The sequence below is a fragment of the Pipistrellus hanaki genome (assembly GCF_964339955.1).
Source record: "Pipistrellus hanaki genome assembly, chromosome: 1".
NCBI lineage: Eukaryota > Metazoa > Chordata > Mammalia > Chiroptera > Vespertilionidae > Pipistrellus > Pipistrellus hanaki.
Genome location: NC_140503.1, coordinates 110,260,478 through 110,278,147, shown reverse-complemented (window position 1 = coordinate 110,278,147; position 17,670 = coordinate 110,260,478). Strand labels below are relative to the sequence as shown.

Below are 17,670 nucleotides of genomic sequence, written 5' to 3'. Positions count from 1 at the left end.
ATCAAGTGGGATTTATTCCAGGGGTTCAAGGTTGCTATAATATCCATAAGTCAATAAACATGATGCATCACATAAACAAATTGAGAGACAAAAATTGCATAATCATATTAATTGGTACAGAAAAAGTATTTGACAAAATCCGACACCCTTTCTTGATAAAAATTCTCTGCAAAGTTGGAATAGAGGGGTCATATCTCAACATAATAAAAGCCTTATATAACAGACTTACAGCCAACATCATACTAAATGGGCAAAAACTCAAACCATTTCCCCTAAGAAGAATTACAAGACTGGGGTGCCCATTTTCACCCCTCCTGTTCAGCATAGTATGGGAAGTGCTGGCCATAGCAATCAGACAACAACAATAAATTCTTCCCTTCTTAAATTTATCTTTTGTTACCTGTCTCCTAGCATCTTGACACACTATTTCCTGGTCAAATGTTTTTATTTTCTTTATTTATTAAGGTATTACATATGTGTCCTTATCCTCCCCCCCCCCCCCCCATTTCCTGGTCAAATTTTTGAAGCTATTTAGGATCATTCTATCTCATTAAAATTTTGTGATTTTTGGAGAACAAAATCCAAAATAATTATTTAAATAAGCAAGAAACTATAGTTATGATTAAAGTGTTAGGAGTATAAACCCTTTTGAAAAAAATTCTTGTCTTTCCAATAACTCTTAGAATCTCATAAGTTCCACTTAGTTGGCAATCTGTGTTTATGGAAGTTACTTGTTATACAAATTGCCAATAAGGTTTTATATCTAGTCATGATATGTCATATATATATGGTGTCCCAAAAATGTATACCCAATTTGAATGAATAGAAAGTAAATAAAGATAAAAATTATGAACAACCAATATGTAACTATCAACAAGTGAATCTAAAAACCAAGGAAATTAAAAAAAAATCTGATGAACAAAGTCAGTGTTTATTAACACACAATTCATTTTCAAAAGTTAAAAGATTCTACAAATATGAATAACTGTTTTTGTCAATGCTTGTTTTCAAACTGATGTCTAGTCTAGGCACTGCTGATAATGTGAAGCAATGGAATCACAGAATAAATTCATTTGGTATGTGTGTTCTCTCAATTCCTCAACTGTCGCCTGATTTGTACCATAAACTTCTATCTTTTTTGTATCCCCATTAAAAAAAAAATCTAGTGGCACATTAGGATAAATTTTATTTGTTCAAAGCTTAGTTTCTCTTCACTCATTATTTCAAAGCAGTTAAACTTGAAAAGGATTGAAAATTGAGTTATCAGCTGTTAAAATACATTTTGGGGGACAGATATATATATTTATTATATATCTATATCCCAACTCAGATTTGATTTCTTATTCCTAAATATAATTAAAGGTTATGAATGTAGTCACCAAGTTTTTGAGTCATTTCCCTTACTTTAGTTTTTAGGAATAAAGTGTCCTAGAGAAACTCTTGAATAAGTGCACCAGACCTCTACGTGATAGTATTGTTGGTCATTGCAAAAGACTGTAAATACCAATGTCTCTTAATTGGAGAATAGACAACATTGAGATATGTCATCCACACCTTTAAATAATATTTGAGGGTGAAAATAAATGAAAATACAGTTGCCTACAATAACATGGAGAAATCTTAGAGACATGGATGTGATTGAGAAAAAGCAGGTTGCAGAGCACTGTATGCCATATATGAATATATATTTTTGATAAAGTTCAAAATGTAAAAGAACTCAGGCAAAAACTAGCCCTCTGTTGCTTGGGGGTTATATTGAGGAGCTTTCTCATGCTCACTCCTATCCAGTTCTCCTCTCCTCCTGGGTAGCTGAAAGGATCCCAGTTGCAGTGGGTGAAGCTATATGACTAGGGTACTGGTTATTCATATTCATTAAAGCTAAATTTTTTATTGAGAGAACAAAGGAAAAAAGTAAGAAGCAAAAAGTGGGAGGCATTGAGTTTACATTTTGCAAAGGATGGTTCCGACATCCTATCAAATAAAAGGGTAATATGAAAATTAATCAAAAGTCTACTACTCCCACAAGCCACACCCACCACCTATGCCCACCAGCCAATCAGGAGTGGATATGCAAATAAACCCAACAAAGATGATTATAGCCACAGAGAGCAGGAGGGAGGCTTGGGTTTCCTCTGCAATGGAGGAAGCCAAGCTTTCCGCCTGCCCTTGCCTGCCTAGGCCTCCACTCAAGGCGACAAAGTTTCAATGATAGAAGATACATAAATTCAAACAGAAATGGTGGGAGCCACAGAGCTGGAGAGAGCAGGAGGGAAGCTTGAGTTTCCCCTGGTGATGGAGGAAGCCAACCTTTCTGCACACCCTGGCCAGCTCAGGCCTCTGCTTAAGGATACAAAGTTTTAATTATAGAGGATACATAAATCCCAACAGAAATAACTGCCACCACAAAGCAAGCAGAAGGCTTGGCTCTGCTCCAGGCTACAAAGTTTCAATTGTAGATAAAAAATAAACCCCAGATACTAGGGCCTCTGCTTGGGTCACCAGGGGTATGGCCGGCCTGCAAACCACCATAGCCCCTCACTGCCACATGCCCCAAGGGAACCCCCCTGGTCTGGGACATCCTTCAGGGCAAATAAGCTGACCCCCACCCATGCACCAGGCCTCTATCCTATTTATTAAAAGAGTAATATACAGATTGACCATCACTCCAACACACAAGATGGCTTCCCTCAAGTGGTCAAAGATCCTGTCCCCATGTGGACACAAGATGGCCACCATAAGATGGAAGCAGGAGAGGGCAGTTGAGAGGGACCAGGCCTGCAAAGGAGGGCAGTTGTAGGTGATCAACCCTGCCAGGGAGGGCAGTTAGGGGTGACCAGGCTGGCAGAGGAGGAAAGTTGGGGGCAAACGGGCTGGCAGAGGAACAGTTAGACATCAATCAGGCTGGAATGGGGATGGTTAGAAGGTGATCAAACCGGCAGGCAGAAGCAGTTAGGGGCAATCAGGTAGGCAGGCAAGTAAGCAGTTAGAAGCCATCAGTCCTGGATTGTGAGAGGGATGTCTGACTGCCCATTGGATCAGGCCTAAATGGGCCCATTGGATTGGGCCTAAATGGGCAGTCAGACATCCCTCATGGGGTCCCAGGTTGTAGAGGGTACAGGCTGGTCTGACGGACCCCACCCCCACCCCCTGCACAAATTTCATGCACTGGGCCTCTAGTATGATTATAAAAAGGAAAAGGCAATTAAAAGCTAGCAAATGCTAGGGTGCAGAAAGATCACAGATTTGTATACTATTCTTCAATCAGGCACAGGTTGAACTGAGGAAGTCAGAGATTAAACTTTTTTGCATAAAACTGCACATTTACAAAGAAGAACAAATGATAGACTCAAGCAGATGTTTCTTTCACATAATTTATGGTTTCTAAGGCAATGTTTCTCAATGCCACGATATAACCATTTAAGAAACAACCTAATTCTCAGATGATTTTAATGCAGCTAATTTTCATTTACTTCCATTTCAAAAATAAATAAATGTCATAATGTGAAAAAAATTTGGGAGAAGTTATTGTTACTTCATTTTAGTTAATGCTCTTGATTATTCAAAATTAGATTGCTTCTTTCCCCCAGATTAATCTGAGTCCAATTCCTATGAAAATGGTTCGAAAATAATGAACACGTAAAAAGAGTAAAGACAAGCTTTTTGCTTCTCACATTTTCATGAGGTCCTTTGGATACTGAATGAATTTTAATGATAACTTTATTGTTATTCATTGCTTTCTCAAAATATTCTATCTGTTCATTTATTTTTTCTGTCTGTTCTCCTGACCAGACTTAAGTTGCATAAGATCACAAACTTTTTCTGTCCAGTTTATTTCTATCCCATGTACATATAACAGTAAGTAACATTTATTTATAAAAGAAGAATCAAAGAACATTAAGGCTTTGGTTAATTATTTACATGAACATGTGTCATATTTTATTGTTCTTGTATATAGATCACATTTATACAGAATTTTAATCACTTATTTATTTACTAATTTAGTCACTCAAAACACATTTGTTGAGCCATTTTGGGTTCTTTATACATTTATAATATGAAATAAATTGTACAACTTAATAGTAAAATCTTTAATTTTACAGTTTTAAAATGTTATAATAAACTGAAGAAGTAGATCTTGCCAAGATTACAGAGTGAGCAAAAGTAGGTTTACAATTGTTCCTAAGGAAATAATATAATAAGTAATAAGTAATAATATAAGAATAAACTCTGTTTCATGTATTCACATTTATAGATCTACTTTTGTCCAACTTGTATATTTTTAGCAGAAAATAAAATAATATTATTAACATATTCAATAAATGATTGCTGAGCATAAAGGCAGATGTTGTCAGTAATTTCAACACTTAAGAAGTGTTTGATTATTTTATTCCTGGCAGGTTCATGAAGGGTAGCACTTATTTCCCCTATTGAGCTCAGATCAAGTCATAGGGTGTTATTTGGTCAAGGAAAATGAACAGAAGTCACATGAAGCCCTTCGAAGAGGAAGTTTTAAGAGCTAGTGTATGGGTCAATATGTTCCTTTAAAAAAAAGAGTAGTATTGTAGACATTTAAAAAAAAATGTATTTTTACTTATTTCAGAGAGGAAGTGAGAGGAAGAGAGAGACAGAAACATCAATGATGAGAGAGAATCATGAATCAGCTGCCTCTTGCATGTCCCCTACTAGAATCAAACCCTGGACCCTTCAGTCCGCAGGGTGATGCTCTATCCACTGAACCAGACCAGCTAGGGCTTGTAAAGACATTTTGTATCAATGCAGAGAAGCACTTCACCTAGTACACTGCCTAACAAAAAGATAATATAAAAACATACAGAGAAAATAATATAAAGAAAAAACACCAAAAATATGTTTTAAGTGAAGCAATTCATTAAAAAAATTCCTCTAGGATTTTTTTTTGTTAAATATAGAAATTATTATTATAAACATTATACCGTAATCATAAATACATGTATTTAAGAAAACTAGCATCTCCAAGTATTATTAAATAAGAAAATTTGCCATTAATTTTATATTGTGTCATTTTGTTAAGAGATGGATCTCTGTGAATAAATTTTAGCGTAAGAATTATGGACCATTAACAAAACATGTAATTTTATATTTCCTTGAAAATATTTCATTAACTATATGCCTAACATTCACCACAATAACAGGTTTCCTATTAATATAAAAAATCATATATTCAAGAATATTTTCTTAACATAAATATTAGAATATATATATTACTATGTTTTGATAGCTGATTATCTAAAGACAACAAGCATAAAGTAGTGAACATTTTCTTCAACTCGGTCTTCTTGATCTTTTCTTCCCTCAAATACATTTAGTCCAAATCCCTGTGATCTTGCCACATAAATCTCTTTCCAATCACCAATGCAGCAGAATTGATTCAGGTCATTATAGTTCATCTATCCTATTTAATAAATGCATAATATGCTAAGTGTCTGGTCATCTGGTTGTCCAGTCAACCAATCAAAGTGTAATATACTAATAATATGCTAAGGCAACTCAACTGCTCACTATGACCTGCATGACCACCAGGCAGAAGATAGTTGACCAGTCAACCAGTTGTTATGATGTGCACTGACCACCAGAAGCAGGCACTCCAACCAGTAGGTTAGCTTGCTGTTGGGGTCTGGCCAATTGAGAGTGAGTAAGATGGGCTGGACATGCCCTGGAGCCTTCCCGCCATGCCCCCCTGGCTGGCCAACCTCCAGTGTCCTCCTTCCACCTTGGGGCCTACATTCCTGACTGCAAAGTGCTCACCTACCTGGAGTCAATTAAGTCCTATACTTCGTCATAATTGATAATTTTTTTTTCAGAAATTTGAATATTTGCACAATCATGCCCTTTATAGATGTATTCAAATAAATATTTGACATTTTTAATCGATGTGCAGACTTCAAAGTTTATATGACAGTTATATTTAAGGCACAAATACAGGTTATAAGGGACAATCCAAGTGTTATTGACAACTTTATTTCCAAGAGACATGGTGCTACCAGATCTTCATTTGTATTTGTTATATCCATCAATATTTCCAATGGTCGCATTTTGAAGTTCTTTTGAATATCTCTTTGAACATTTTCCATATATGGAATATTTAGATTTTGTGTTTCACTTGGTCCATGTACCATATTTGATTTAACCCATTTTCCCACATGGACAGTTATATGTTGATTCTCTCGAGTTTGAAGAACGTATGATATTAAAATTGTAAATATTTCATCACAAGGGAAATCAGTGGAGCACTCTGAAAGTGTTTTTACTATTAATGTGGTATACAGGGAGATATTAGAATAAGTTTAATTAATTTATCAGTCATTGTTTGTATCAATGTTGCTTCTATATCATGTACTTGTTGTTATATCATGTTGTGATTTTTTATTTATTAATAAATTTATATATTAGTTTCAAATAAATTTTACTAATTTTCTTTCATCTCTGACACTTCTATTATAAAGGGCAAGTAACAATATTAAAATATTTCTTCTAATTAATTCACTTTTTAAAAATATATTTCATTGATTTTTTTTACAGAGAGGAAGAGAGATATTTGAAACAAGGTCAAGTCTATCATTAGAAGATGAAAAATAAAATAAAGGAGTAGAAAGAAGTGGAGAAGTAAGAGGAGCAGGAAAAAGATAAAGACACAAGGTTCAGATGGTATTAAGCCTAATTACACTTGTCAGACTCCAAGCTAGATTACTTGGGTTCAAATCCCAGCTTCATCTTTGATTTAACTCTGCGATCTTACATGAGTTACTGAACTCCATGATTTCTCAGTCCTTAAAATAGCAACAACAGTAGTATTTATCACATTGTATTAAGATTAAATATGTTAACATACGTAAAGCACCTAGCATAGGATCATATTATAATATATATACTTCAAGCACGGCTATTAAAAATAAATAAAGGCTGTCATATTCAATCTATCACCTTCAAATTTCTGTTCAACCTCTTGCTTCCATCTTTTCAGAAATGGTTTCCATTACTTGTGCAAATTAAAGCAAGTTAAACAGTTTTTGATATTTTGCATTTCTTGTTTTAACTTTTAAAACAGAGCACAAAACTTTCAAAACCTAGCAAGCCATTATTAAGTAACTGTACCTCAGTTTATGCAATTATATTGTTCCAGCCATTTTTGGTTGAAATATAATTTTAACTGCTAAAAACTAGTCAGGTTTTTGTATAAAAATAATTTTAAAATATGTATGACTCCACATTTAAGACATTTTAAGACTTTAAGAAATATAAATGAAAAAAATATAAAGCTAAACTAGTATAGTAATGTATAATTTAAAGAAGAAGCAATAGAAATTATTATCAATTTAAGACATATCTAACCATCATTTATTTTTGAAATTCAAAGAAAAATTCACTGAAGAGTTGTGTTTTAAAGTAGGCACACTCCTTTGCAAAGCTCCAAATTTGTAATAAAAAAAACTATAAAATACAAACATTTGTTGTATATACCACATTTAAGTAAATCTTAATCCCTCTTTAATAGGTTTCTTGTAAAAATGATTAGAACTATTTACAATTATAAGCCTAAGGTACTGTGTATATCTTGCCCAGAAGAGATAAAGAAAATATTTGCATTTAGGTTAGCTTCTCACACTGAGTAAATCCTGAAAGTCACAGTAAATCTTGAGTGGATCCAGGACAATATTTTATTAATCATTGATTTGAAAATGCTTCAATCTGGGCATCAGAAGAGAATGCAACTCTAAGTAGGACACAAAGCTTACCATTCTAAATTAGCCGCAAATTGCACCACAAGCCAAACACCATTTTTAAAGCAGTATTTAGAGTACTATTTTTTATGCTGAGATCATATAGAAATGTTTGTATAAGTCAAAGCCACAAGATTCAAATGGAATCTAATGTATTTCTCTTCATTATAGTATGACAATATAAAACATTGTGTAGCCCCAAATCAGCTCTAGCAAAATCACACTTGGTTAGAAATAGAAACTCTTGGGCTACAACCAGACCCACCAAACCAGAGACTCTGGGAGTGGGATCCAAGTGCTCTAACAAGCCCTGCAGATGGTTCTGATTCATAGACAGCTTTGAGAACCACTGCTGTAACAGCAAGAAGACCGTGTGTTCAGACCATTAAGAAATAAAGTGCAAAAAGTATAAATATAGACTATAACTGTGTAAGTAACTATATTCAAACAACTTAGCTGTGTTGAAGCATGAAAATTAGAAAGAGAATATAATCTAAACTCCATTCTACATTTCAGTTTTGATAATTATTTTCCCCTTAAGTTGAATGAATGTTTTTCATTGAACTCTATGCTTCTAGCCATTTAAGAACACACACCACACACATACACACACACAACACACCTGTCTATTGAAAAGTTTCTTTGATTTGCATCTATGTCTTAGAATCCATAATACTATAACCTATATTCAGAGATTGTAAAACATACAATTTAAACAATCAAGAAGTATTCTTTCATTCAAGGAAATACGGATATATCAGCCTTTACTTCTTCATAAAATACTTTCAAGTGGATAGCCAGGATAGCTCAGGGAAATGTAATTAGACTTATAATTAGTTGATCTTGGAATGTTAAACCTATCTGTCTTTTTTTCTCTATTTCCTTTTTAATTTAATTACTTACTTTAAATTTAAAAGCATACAAAAAACAAACAAACAAAACAACAGTGATTTATCAGCATCTGGTATTTTAAAAATTTATGGTTTTATAATCTTTAACATTTTTGTTTAAAAGTACAAATACAGCCTTCCCCCCCTCCACACACACACACACACACACACACACACACACACATTCACACACTTAGTTCCCATGACATTGGCAGATTTTTATTCCACCTTAATTCTTCCTTTTTTTTTTGGAACTTCTATTATTCAGAAATGGTTTCTATAACTCGTGCAAATTAAAGCAACTTAAACAGTTTTTGATATTTTGCATTTCTTGTTTGAACAATCTAAACAGAACACAAGCCAAAACCGGTTTGGCTCAGTGGATAGAGCGTCAGACTGCGGACTGAAAGGTCCCGGGTTCGATTCCAGTCAAGGGCATATACCTTGGTTGCGGGCACATCCCCAGGGGGCGGTGTGCAGGAGGTGGCTGGTCAATGTTTCTCTCTCATCGACGTTTCTAACTCTCTATCCCTCTCAATTCCTCTCTGTGTAAAATCAATAAAAATATATTTTAAAAAAACAGAGCAGAAAACTTTCAAAACCTAGGAAGCCATTATCAAGTAATTACACCTCAGTTTATATAATTATATTGTTCCAGCCATTTTAGCAGTAAATTTCTCTCTCTCTCTCTCTCTCTCTCTCTCTCTCTCTCTCTCTCTCTCTCTCTGATATTTTAATCCTCACCCCAGAATATTTTTCCCAGTGGAAAGGAGAAAGGGAGAAGGAGGACAGACAGAGAGACACACATTGATTGTCTCCTGCACTTGCCACCACCAGGGTCAGGTTTCGAACCTACAACCCAGACACATGGCTTTGTCAGGAATTGAATCTGAGATCCTTTGGTGTGTGGGCTGACAATCTAACCACTGAGAAACAGTGGCCAGGGCTATGTCTCTGTATTTTTACTAGTTCCAGGTCTCATGTCTAATGCTTCTAACCTAGAACTTACATATTCAAGGGGAAGTATTCATTCAAATTATTTTTTAAAATATATTTTATTGATTTTTTACAGAGAGGAAGGGAGAAGGATATAGTGTTAGAAACATCAATGAGAGAGAAACATCAATCAGCTGCCTCTTGCACATCTCCCACTGGGGATGTGCCCGCAACCAAGGTACATGCCCTTGACCTGAATCGAATCCAGGACCTTTCAGTCCCCAGACCGACGCTCTACCCACTGAGCCAAACCAGTTTCGCAATGTGATTAATTATTTAATAAAATACATATAAATGTTTTGAATGAAAGGAGAAATAAACTATAGCTCAGTAATTAAAGTCACATGTATGAAGATCAAAATGAAATGTGAAATAAATTAATCAATAATCAATTATACCAAAAGTGTATTTGGGAGTAGTAATTTTTTTATTAGTAATTATCAGTGGTTACTATTTATGAAGAAAATTTTAATATACACCTATAAAAAAACTAGCAAACAAACCAGTCTCTACCTTGGTGATCATGTCACTTAAGCCTACCACACCAATTTGCAGTATTAACTGCTCCCACACCTGTTTCTATTGCCTTTTGCACATATTCCTATTTCAATATAGCATTGAGGACAATATTTCTTTCTTAAATCCTGGTAATTACTATATAATTAACATACTCAAAGTTTGGTTGACTAGTGAGTAAATGAATATGAGAATTCTAAGCATTATAATATATATCAGGATTTAAGACCACAGTACAGGGAAAGTTAAGGCATTTTATTCAATAAAATATCCTACTTTCCAAAGATGATAGTAAAAACAATCACATCTATTCTGTCTCTATGGAAAAGTATAAAAATAAAACTGTATAAAATTCTAAAATACTTTATTATTATAAACTATACTTGTGTATGTTTAAAATGAAGTCAAATTATGTTTACATTGTTTGGTATATTCAGATAATTTAGAAATAGTTTTCTCTGGTTTCTTAATTCATTAGATACCAAGAAAAGTAGACATTCAAATAACCTTTTTCTCTTTCCTGTTAAGCAACAAATGATGCATATAATTGAGAGGCTAGTAGCTGTCTAAGGAGATTAAACAATTGCTTAGCTGAGCTCAAAATAATTAATTTACAGACATTATGATTTTGAGGAAACTTTTTTGACACATTAATTTTTTAACTTCACATAATATATTCATTCTTTTTAAGTTTCTTAAAGCAGTGATTCTAGAGCTCTAATGCTTTTTCCTAGATACACTGCAACAACTTTTAAGAAAAGTGTGTAAGCCAATACTCAAATTTTGAGACAATTTTCCTCATCATATTTAAATATCGACCATAAAGTTTTAACCAAGAGTCAGCTAAATTTAGTGGAAAGCTTAATAAATACTAGGTTTAGTTTACCAACTCCTCCAGCTGTGGGTTTAAAAACACAGCAGTGATTTTAATTAAGAATAGGTAATAAAGATCTTACAGTTTCTAGATTAAAAATAAAGTAGGATTATTTATTTATTTTAATATATTTTATTGTTGATAATATTACAGATATCTCCCATTCACCCTCCATTCCTCCCCCCAGCCCCTACTCATCCCTACAGGCCTTTACTATCCTATTGCCTGTGTCCAGGGGCTATGCATATATGTACATAAGTTTGTTGGTTTATCTCTTCTCATCACCCATACCCCACCCATATCAAGGTATGTCAGTCTGTTTAGAACTCACCCATTAGTCTTCAAGGATCAAATTTGTTTTTCAGACATCATGTAATAAAAAAAAATGTATAATTAATGCCATATTTTATATTAAAAGGAAAGGTACTTTGCACTAGATATCCTAAATATTTTGATGATAGAAAAACATTATTTAGACATATAGGCCCAAAATAAAAATATAGGCTGAAACACGACTTTAAAATGAAATGTGTAACATAAATTATTAATAATCCATTGAAGAAAACTTGGTTTCATAACCAAAGATAAAATATTATTAGGGAAAATATCCATTTTTTAAACATGTTGCTTAGATAACCTTTCAAACATTGTTTACTTAAACATCATCCAACATATGTTGGTTACATTCAAAAGCTCATTGATTCAAGATTCTGAGATAGCTTGGGAGATGATAAAGGCCATATGCATCCTATGTAATAAGGAGCTAATATGTTATCATGGCGTACGATCTCAGACACTCAACACTGGGGAAAGAGGAATGGGGACCAGCGAGGCTGTGGCCCAAGAAAGGGACAAGCTGCACGCCCTGTGGTCCTGGGCACCAGCAGCCGGGCCTACAGCCCGCGAGAGGGACAAGCTGCACGCCCCATGGTCCAGGGTGCCAGAGGTTGTGCCTGCACCTGTGGCCACGGATAGGGATAAGTCACCCACCCCAGTTCCAGGCACCAGCAGCTGTGCCTGCAGCTGCACCCAGGAGAGGGACAAGCTGCCTGCACCACTGTCCCCGGCGCCTGCGGCTGTGGCCCATGCGAAGCCATGTAGCCATGGGTGCCTGCAGCTGGCCAGAGTGAGGGAAGCCCTGGTCCTGGTGCAGGGCAAGGCAGAGGCTGTTAGGGGTGATCAGGCCACCAGGAAAGTAGTTAGGGGTGTTCAGGGAGGCAGACAGGCAAGTGGTTAGGAGCCAGCGGTCCCAGATTGCGAGAGGCATCGGACATCCCCCCAAGCGTCCCAGATTGGAGAGGGTTCAGGCCTAGCTGAGAGACCCCGCCCCCACTCCACACCCTGTGCATGAATTTCGTGCACTAGACCTCTAGTATAAAATAAAATCATTATTACAATGAACATCAGATCAGAATTTAAAAGTGATTGTGTCTTAAAACAATATTGATAGCTAAATGTACATACCTTAGAAAAAGAATCTAAATTTTTCAAAATAATATAGAAAATAACCTATTTTACATAAATACCTTCCCCCCCTATTATTATATGGAATATTCTTAAAGAACTATATCAGTTTCATTGTCTAAAATGTTTTTGTCCTATTATCACAAACTGATATATAGGGGGATCTTCAAAAGACATGTTTTGTACTGAAGGTATTTTGCTTATAAGATTTTCATGTGAGGGTTAAGTGTAAAGAATTTGTTAGTGGAGAAAAGAGAAGTGTGCAATGCTCTTTCTGTTCTTAGGCTACATTCACGAACAACACCTACCTGCCCAGAATATATTTTATAACACCAGAAATATTTTTCCTCTGGTGGATACATGAATCTCACAAACTTGAAAAGAACAGTATTATCAGCAGATATACAGATACAACTAATATGGTTTTACACTAAGTCTCAAAGTGGAAAAGAAAAATGTGAATCGGTAAAATGGATATTATGAAGGAAAATTGGTTTAAAGTAAAAATAAGAGTGTGAAAAAATATCTACAAATTATGTTTTTTTAATCATAGCTTGGAATAATACTTAGGCCTAGAATATATAGTGCACTAAATAAAACTGAAATGAAAATTGTAGACCTCTTAAATTCTTAAAATGCATTCTTTTCTTTAATCCATACACAACCTGGCAGGTGAGTACAAGGCTTTCAACAGAGGTTTATGCAAAGGGTGCCATGTAAAGGGAGCCTGGCCTATGGAAAAAGTAATGAATGTATTCCACTCTACTCTCCCATTGCCCAATAGGTATGATTTTTATCTCCAATTTACCAGGTAGGAAACTGGGTTTAGGCACATTTGAAAATCTGCTCAAGATTATATAGTTTACAAATGCTAAGAATAGATTAGCTAGAATTGGAGACCAGATGTGTCCAGAATTTAAAATTTTAACAAAACATAGGAAAGAGAAAATTATATACACATGAGCACACACATATAATTTATTCTAAAATAATAGAGCAATGGAAAATTATCTAATTTGTTCACCAGGAAGTACACAGCAATTGGAAAATTTGTGTCATTGCGTACATTATGATCAGACACATAAAAGACCAACATTAGAGATGCTTATGTTAGGGAAGAAAAAAATCAAAGAGAGAAACTGTTAATGAAAAATAACAGCAGTACTAGCAGCATACATTACAGAAGGTAGTTTATTAATAATGAATACAAGATATGGATGAGAAGGAAGAGATTGATTAGTTTGATTCTGCTTTGGAGATCTAATTCTCCTAATATCTGTCCATTTAATGGGGAAACTCTAACGGTAACTACTTTTCTGTTAAAATTGAATTACAGAGAAGGTAACTGGCATACACAATGGACACATTGGGAGCAAAAGCTTTGAGGGATGTTAAAGGAAGGGATCGATGCACAATTGTGCAAATTATGAAGACTTACATCAGGCAGCCCTTCAGCACACAGGGTGCCCTGGGCAGTTACCAGATATTCCAATGAATGTAAGTGAGGAAGAAAGTGATAAACTAATGATGAAATTACGACTCTGTCATCTTCTCTATCAAGGAAATTTATCAATAAATTAAAACACTTTTGATATGGATTTGGGACTTACTCAGATTTACTTAGGGGCTGAAGTAAATGAGGACTAACAGAAAGTTTCTGAAGACCCACTGCTCTCTGCTGTCAGTGACCTGGGAATACTTATACAAGGAAGCAGTGATGATCAAATGACAGATGTATTCACCAGGAAAAGATCTAGTTTCTGATTATCAGATATGTAAAATAAAAATACTCAACATAATATGTTGCTTAATTGGAATACAGTACATATTTTATACTGTCTTTTATTATGAATTTGAAACGGAAAAACATTGCTTTTATGACAGTGTACTTGAGTGGATTACTGATGGTTAATCAGTTTCTCTCCAAACAATATTTTTTCTTTCTACTGTCCAAACTCAAAATGCTATTTTGTTATTTCCATAATAAAGTATAAAGCATACCTTACAAATCTATGCATGATGCAAAGTTGTGAGATATAGCTAATAGATAAATCTTCAAAAATGTTTTGCTGTGCTAAAAGTAACCCTAAATAATACACTAAACAGAAAACATGGTAAAGATCTACATTTAAATTTCAAAAATAGTTATACCAACAAAGAATAACTGAATTTAATAGCAGTACACTTGAAAAAATATAATATTTTCTCATAAGCTATAATCTTAGACTGCTGAGGAAATCAATCATACTAGATTTTCATATTTCTTCATTATTTGTCATCTATCAGTTACATTGAGTATAAAATATAAGTTTTCTAGCTTCTTTCAAATAATACAAATAATTATACAGTATAAGTAAGGGATAGAACACCTTGCATGTTTATTTCATAGCAATTATAACATGCCATTTCTATAGCCTATCTAGTGATGAAGGATTTGAAGGCTCAAAAGATGTCATTTTAATATGTCTGCTATCATAGTAGAATATGCATAAATTAAATTCCAAGATTTGTAAATAAACTGTTATGAATAGAGTAATTTTATCTTTTATACAGGGGAATATATTTAGAAATTCATGAAAAATAATTAAAACTTTATGGCAGCTAACCATAGTAACAATGTCTTCACAAAGAAAAGAAAAAAAGAGCCACCAGTTAAATTTCTCACCTGCCTAATACCCAGCCGGTATGCCACAATCCGATCCACTGCATCAGGATTCATTTGTGTCCACTGTAGACTATAGGAATAAACACGGTGTCTGTTTTGCCACACAGGATTGTAGGTATCATAATAGAATTCTGGAGCATAGGCCTTTCCTGAAAACAGAAGGAATACATTTAAGTGATGACAGCTAAACATACTTATTCTTTTTGGCCCTTTTACCACATTCTGATGGAGTTCTATATGTAACTTGTATCTGAAAAGTCTTATTATTAAAATCTAATCAGTTTTCTGGATAACAGTTTTTACATTCCTTTATTGATTAAGGTATTATATATGTGTCCTTATCCCCCCATTACCCCACCATCTCCCCCACTCCTGCCTTCACCCCCCTATTGTCTGTGTCCATAGGTTAGGCTTATATGCATGCATACAAGTCCTGTGGAGAATTTTGAGTATAGATGCCAGAAGATTTTCTGGTTGATTGGATGAGCAGTCTCAGAGGGAAATAGGAATCAAGGATGATTATGAGTTTTGTCCTAAAACCTGGAAGATTAAAAATTCCATCAACTGCAATAAAAAGCTTTGTGAGGGACAAATTTTGGGGGAGAAGAAAATCAGGGAGTTATTATTTTTTTAATCCTCACTTCAAAATACATCATTTTAATATGTCTGCTGTTACAGTAGAATATGCATGAATTAATTTCCAAGATTTTTAAATAATTAGAAAGTTATGTATAATTTTATCTTTGATATAGAAAAATATATTTAGAAATCCATGCAAAATTAGAGAACATGTTCACTAATATTTATGGAGAGGGAAAGGGGGAAAAGAGAGAAGTAGAGAGAGTGAGATAGAATCATAGATTGGTCACCTCCAATCTGCTCCCTGATCAAGAGATCAAATCTGAAATCCAGATATGTGACCAGGAATCAAACCTGCTATCTTCCAAACAACTGACCCATACCAGCCAGGACAAAAATCAGGGAGTTAATTTTGAAAAATTTGAATGATCTAAATGCAGACATTAAGTGGAATATACTAGTCTAGAATTCAAGAAAGACCGGGATTGGCTGAAACCAGTTTGGCTCAGTGGATAGAGCATAGGCCTGCGGACTGAAGGGTCCCGGGTTCGATTCCGGTCAAGGGCATGTACCTTGGTTGCGGGCACATACCCATAGGGGGTGCACAGAAGGCAGCTGATCGATGTTTGGTATTTCTCTCTCATCTCACTGATGTTTCTAACTCTCTATCCCTCTCCCTTCCTCTTTGTAAATATATATATATAATGTTTTCCCCTTAAAAAAAGAAAGAAAAGGAATGTGGGGGCAGATAACACCCACAAAGAAAGGCCTGAGATGGAACAACCAGTGAATAAAAGAAAAATTTAAAAATGTGGCATTCAAGAAGCCAAAAGAAGTATATCAGCACTGAATGACCAACTCTGTAAAAAAAAAAAAAAAAAAAAAAAAAAAAAAAAAAAAAAAAAAAAAAAAAAATCAGTGAAAAAAAAATCTTGTTTATATTTTCATTGTTTTTAGTTAATAAATTCAAAATTATCCAAAAAGAACTCAACAATAGCACAAGAACTTAAATATCCATTCAGGTTTTAAAATAAAATAAAAAATCACACATACACACACATTTATTCTCTGGTTTTACAGACAATCATATTAAATGTTTTTTATGTTCATTTTGTAGGAAGCACAAAGTAGTACTAAGAAAATATCTTTATAATAATCCTAGATTTTTAAAACCAGACATGATACCTTATAGTTGAACAGGGAAATAATTTGTAATATTTCTTTTTCCTTTTGATCCTCCAAGCCTATGTTTTTCTTTTTGATCTTCCAGTAAACATGTCAAGGAAATATTATTTCTCTTTTATATTCATGTTATTTTTAATCAACATTATTCTACATTAAATGTTTTTAGTCTAACCTGGAATTACATCAATTTCCTAAACTAGCAAAATATATAAATATATAAATATATATATATATATATATATATATATATATATATATATATATATTGTTAGTTTAGGAAATTATATATCTTTATATAATCATACATAATATATATATTATGTATGATTATATAAAGATAATAGATTTAAAATATTCTTAAAATATGCATAAGGAAAATTGTCATTTAAAGTTTTATATAAAATTTGTGCAAAAGTATATTTACTCTATTTTGCAAGTAGCTTTCGAAACGTAATTAAATTAAGATTTCAAAAATGCTTTTATGGGTAAAGCTCAAAGTAAAAGATAAGAAGCTGTGACATGTCACTCTCCTGGTATAAAAATGCTAGCTTAAAATATAACAACTAATTTTTTAGGTGCAAACATAGGTTTACAAGAGAGAGAATTATTACTTAGGGATCAAAATACAAAGACCTGAAGACCAAGCAATGAAAAAAGCTTAGGGAGTAAAGAAGTGTTATTGCTTTGTACCCGTAGGAGCTAAATTTTATGGCCGTAAGGGATGAGGTTAATGGGCCAGCCTAA

At 34.0% G+C, this 17,670-nt stretch overlaps 1 protein-coding gene across 2 annotated transcripts in view; it reads right to left on the bottom strand.

Annotated features, from left to right (window-relative positions):
- MDGA2 (MAM domain containing glycosylphosphatidylinositol anchor 2) overlaps positions 1-17,670 on the bottom strand; it is an 865,112-nt gene that overhangs the window by 93,459 nt on the left and 753,983 nt on the right. For both annotated transcript variants that reach the window (XM_084885031.1, XM_084885032.1), the window contains exon 10: positions 15,163-15,311. In XM_084885031.1, the coding sequence (XP_084741157.1) occupies positions 15,163-15,311 (149 nt within the window). The remainder of the gene's footprint in view (positions 1-15,162; positions 15,312-17,670) is intronic.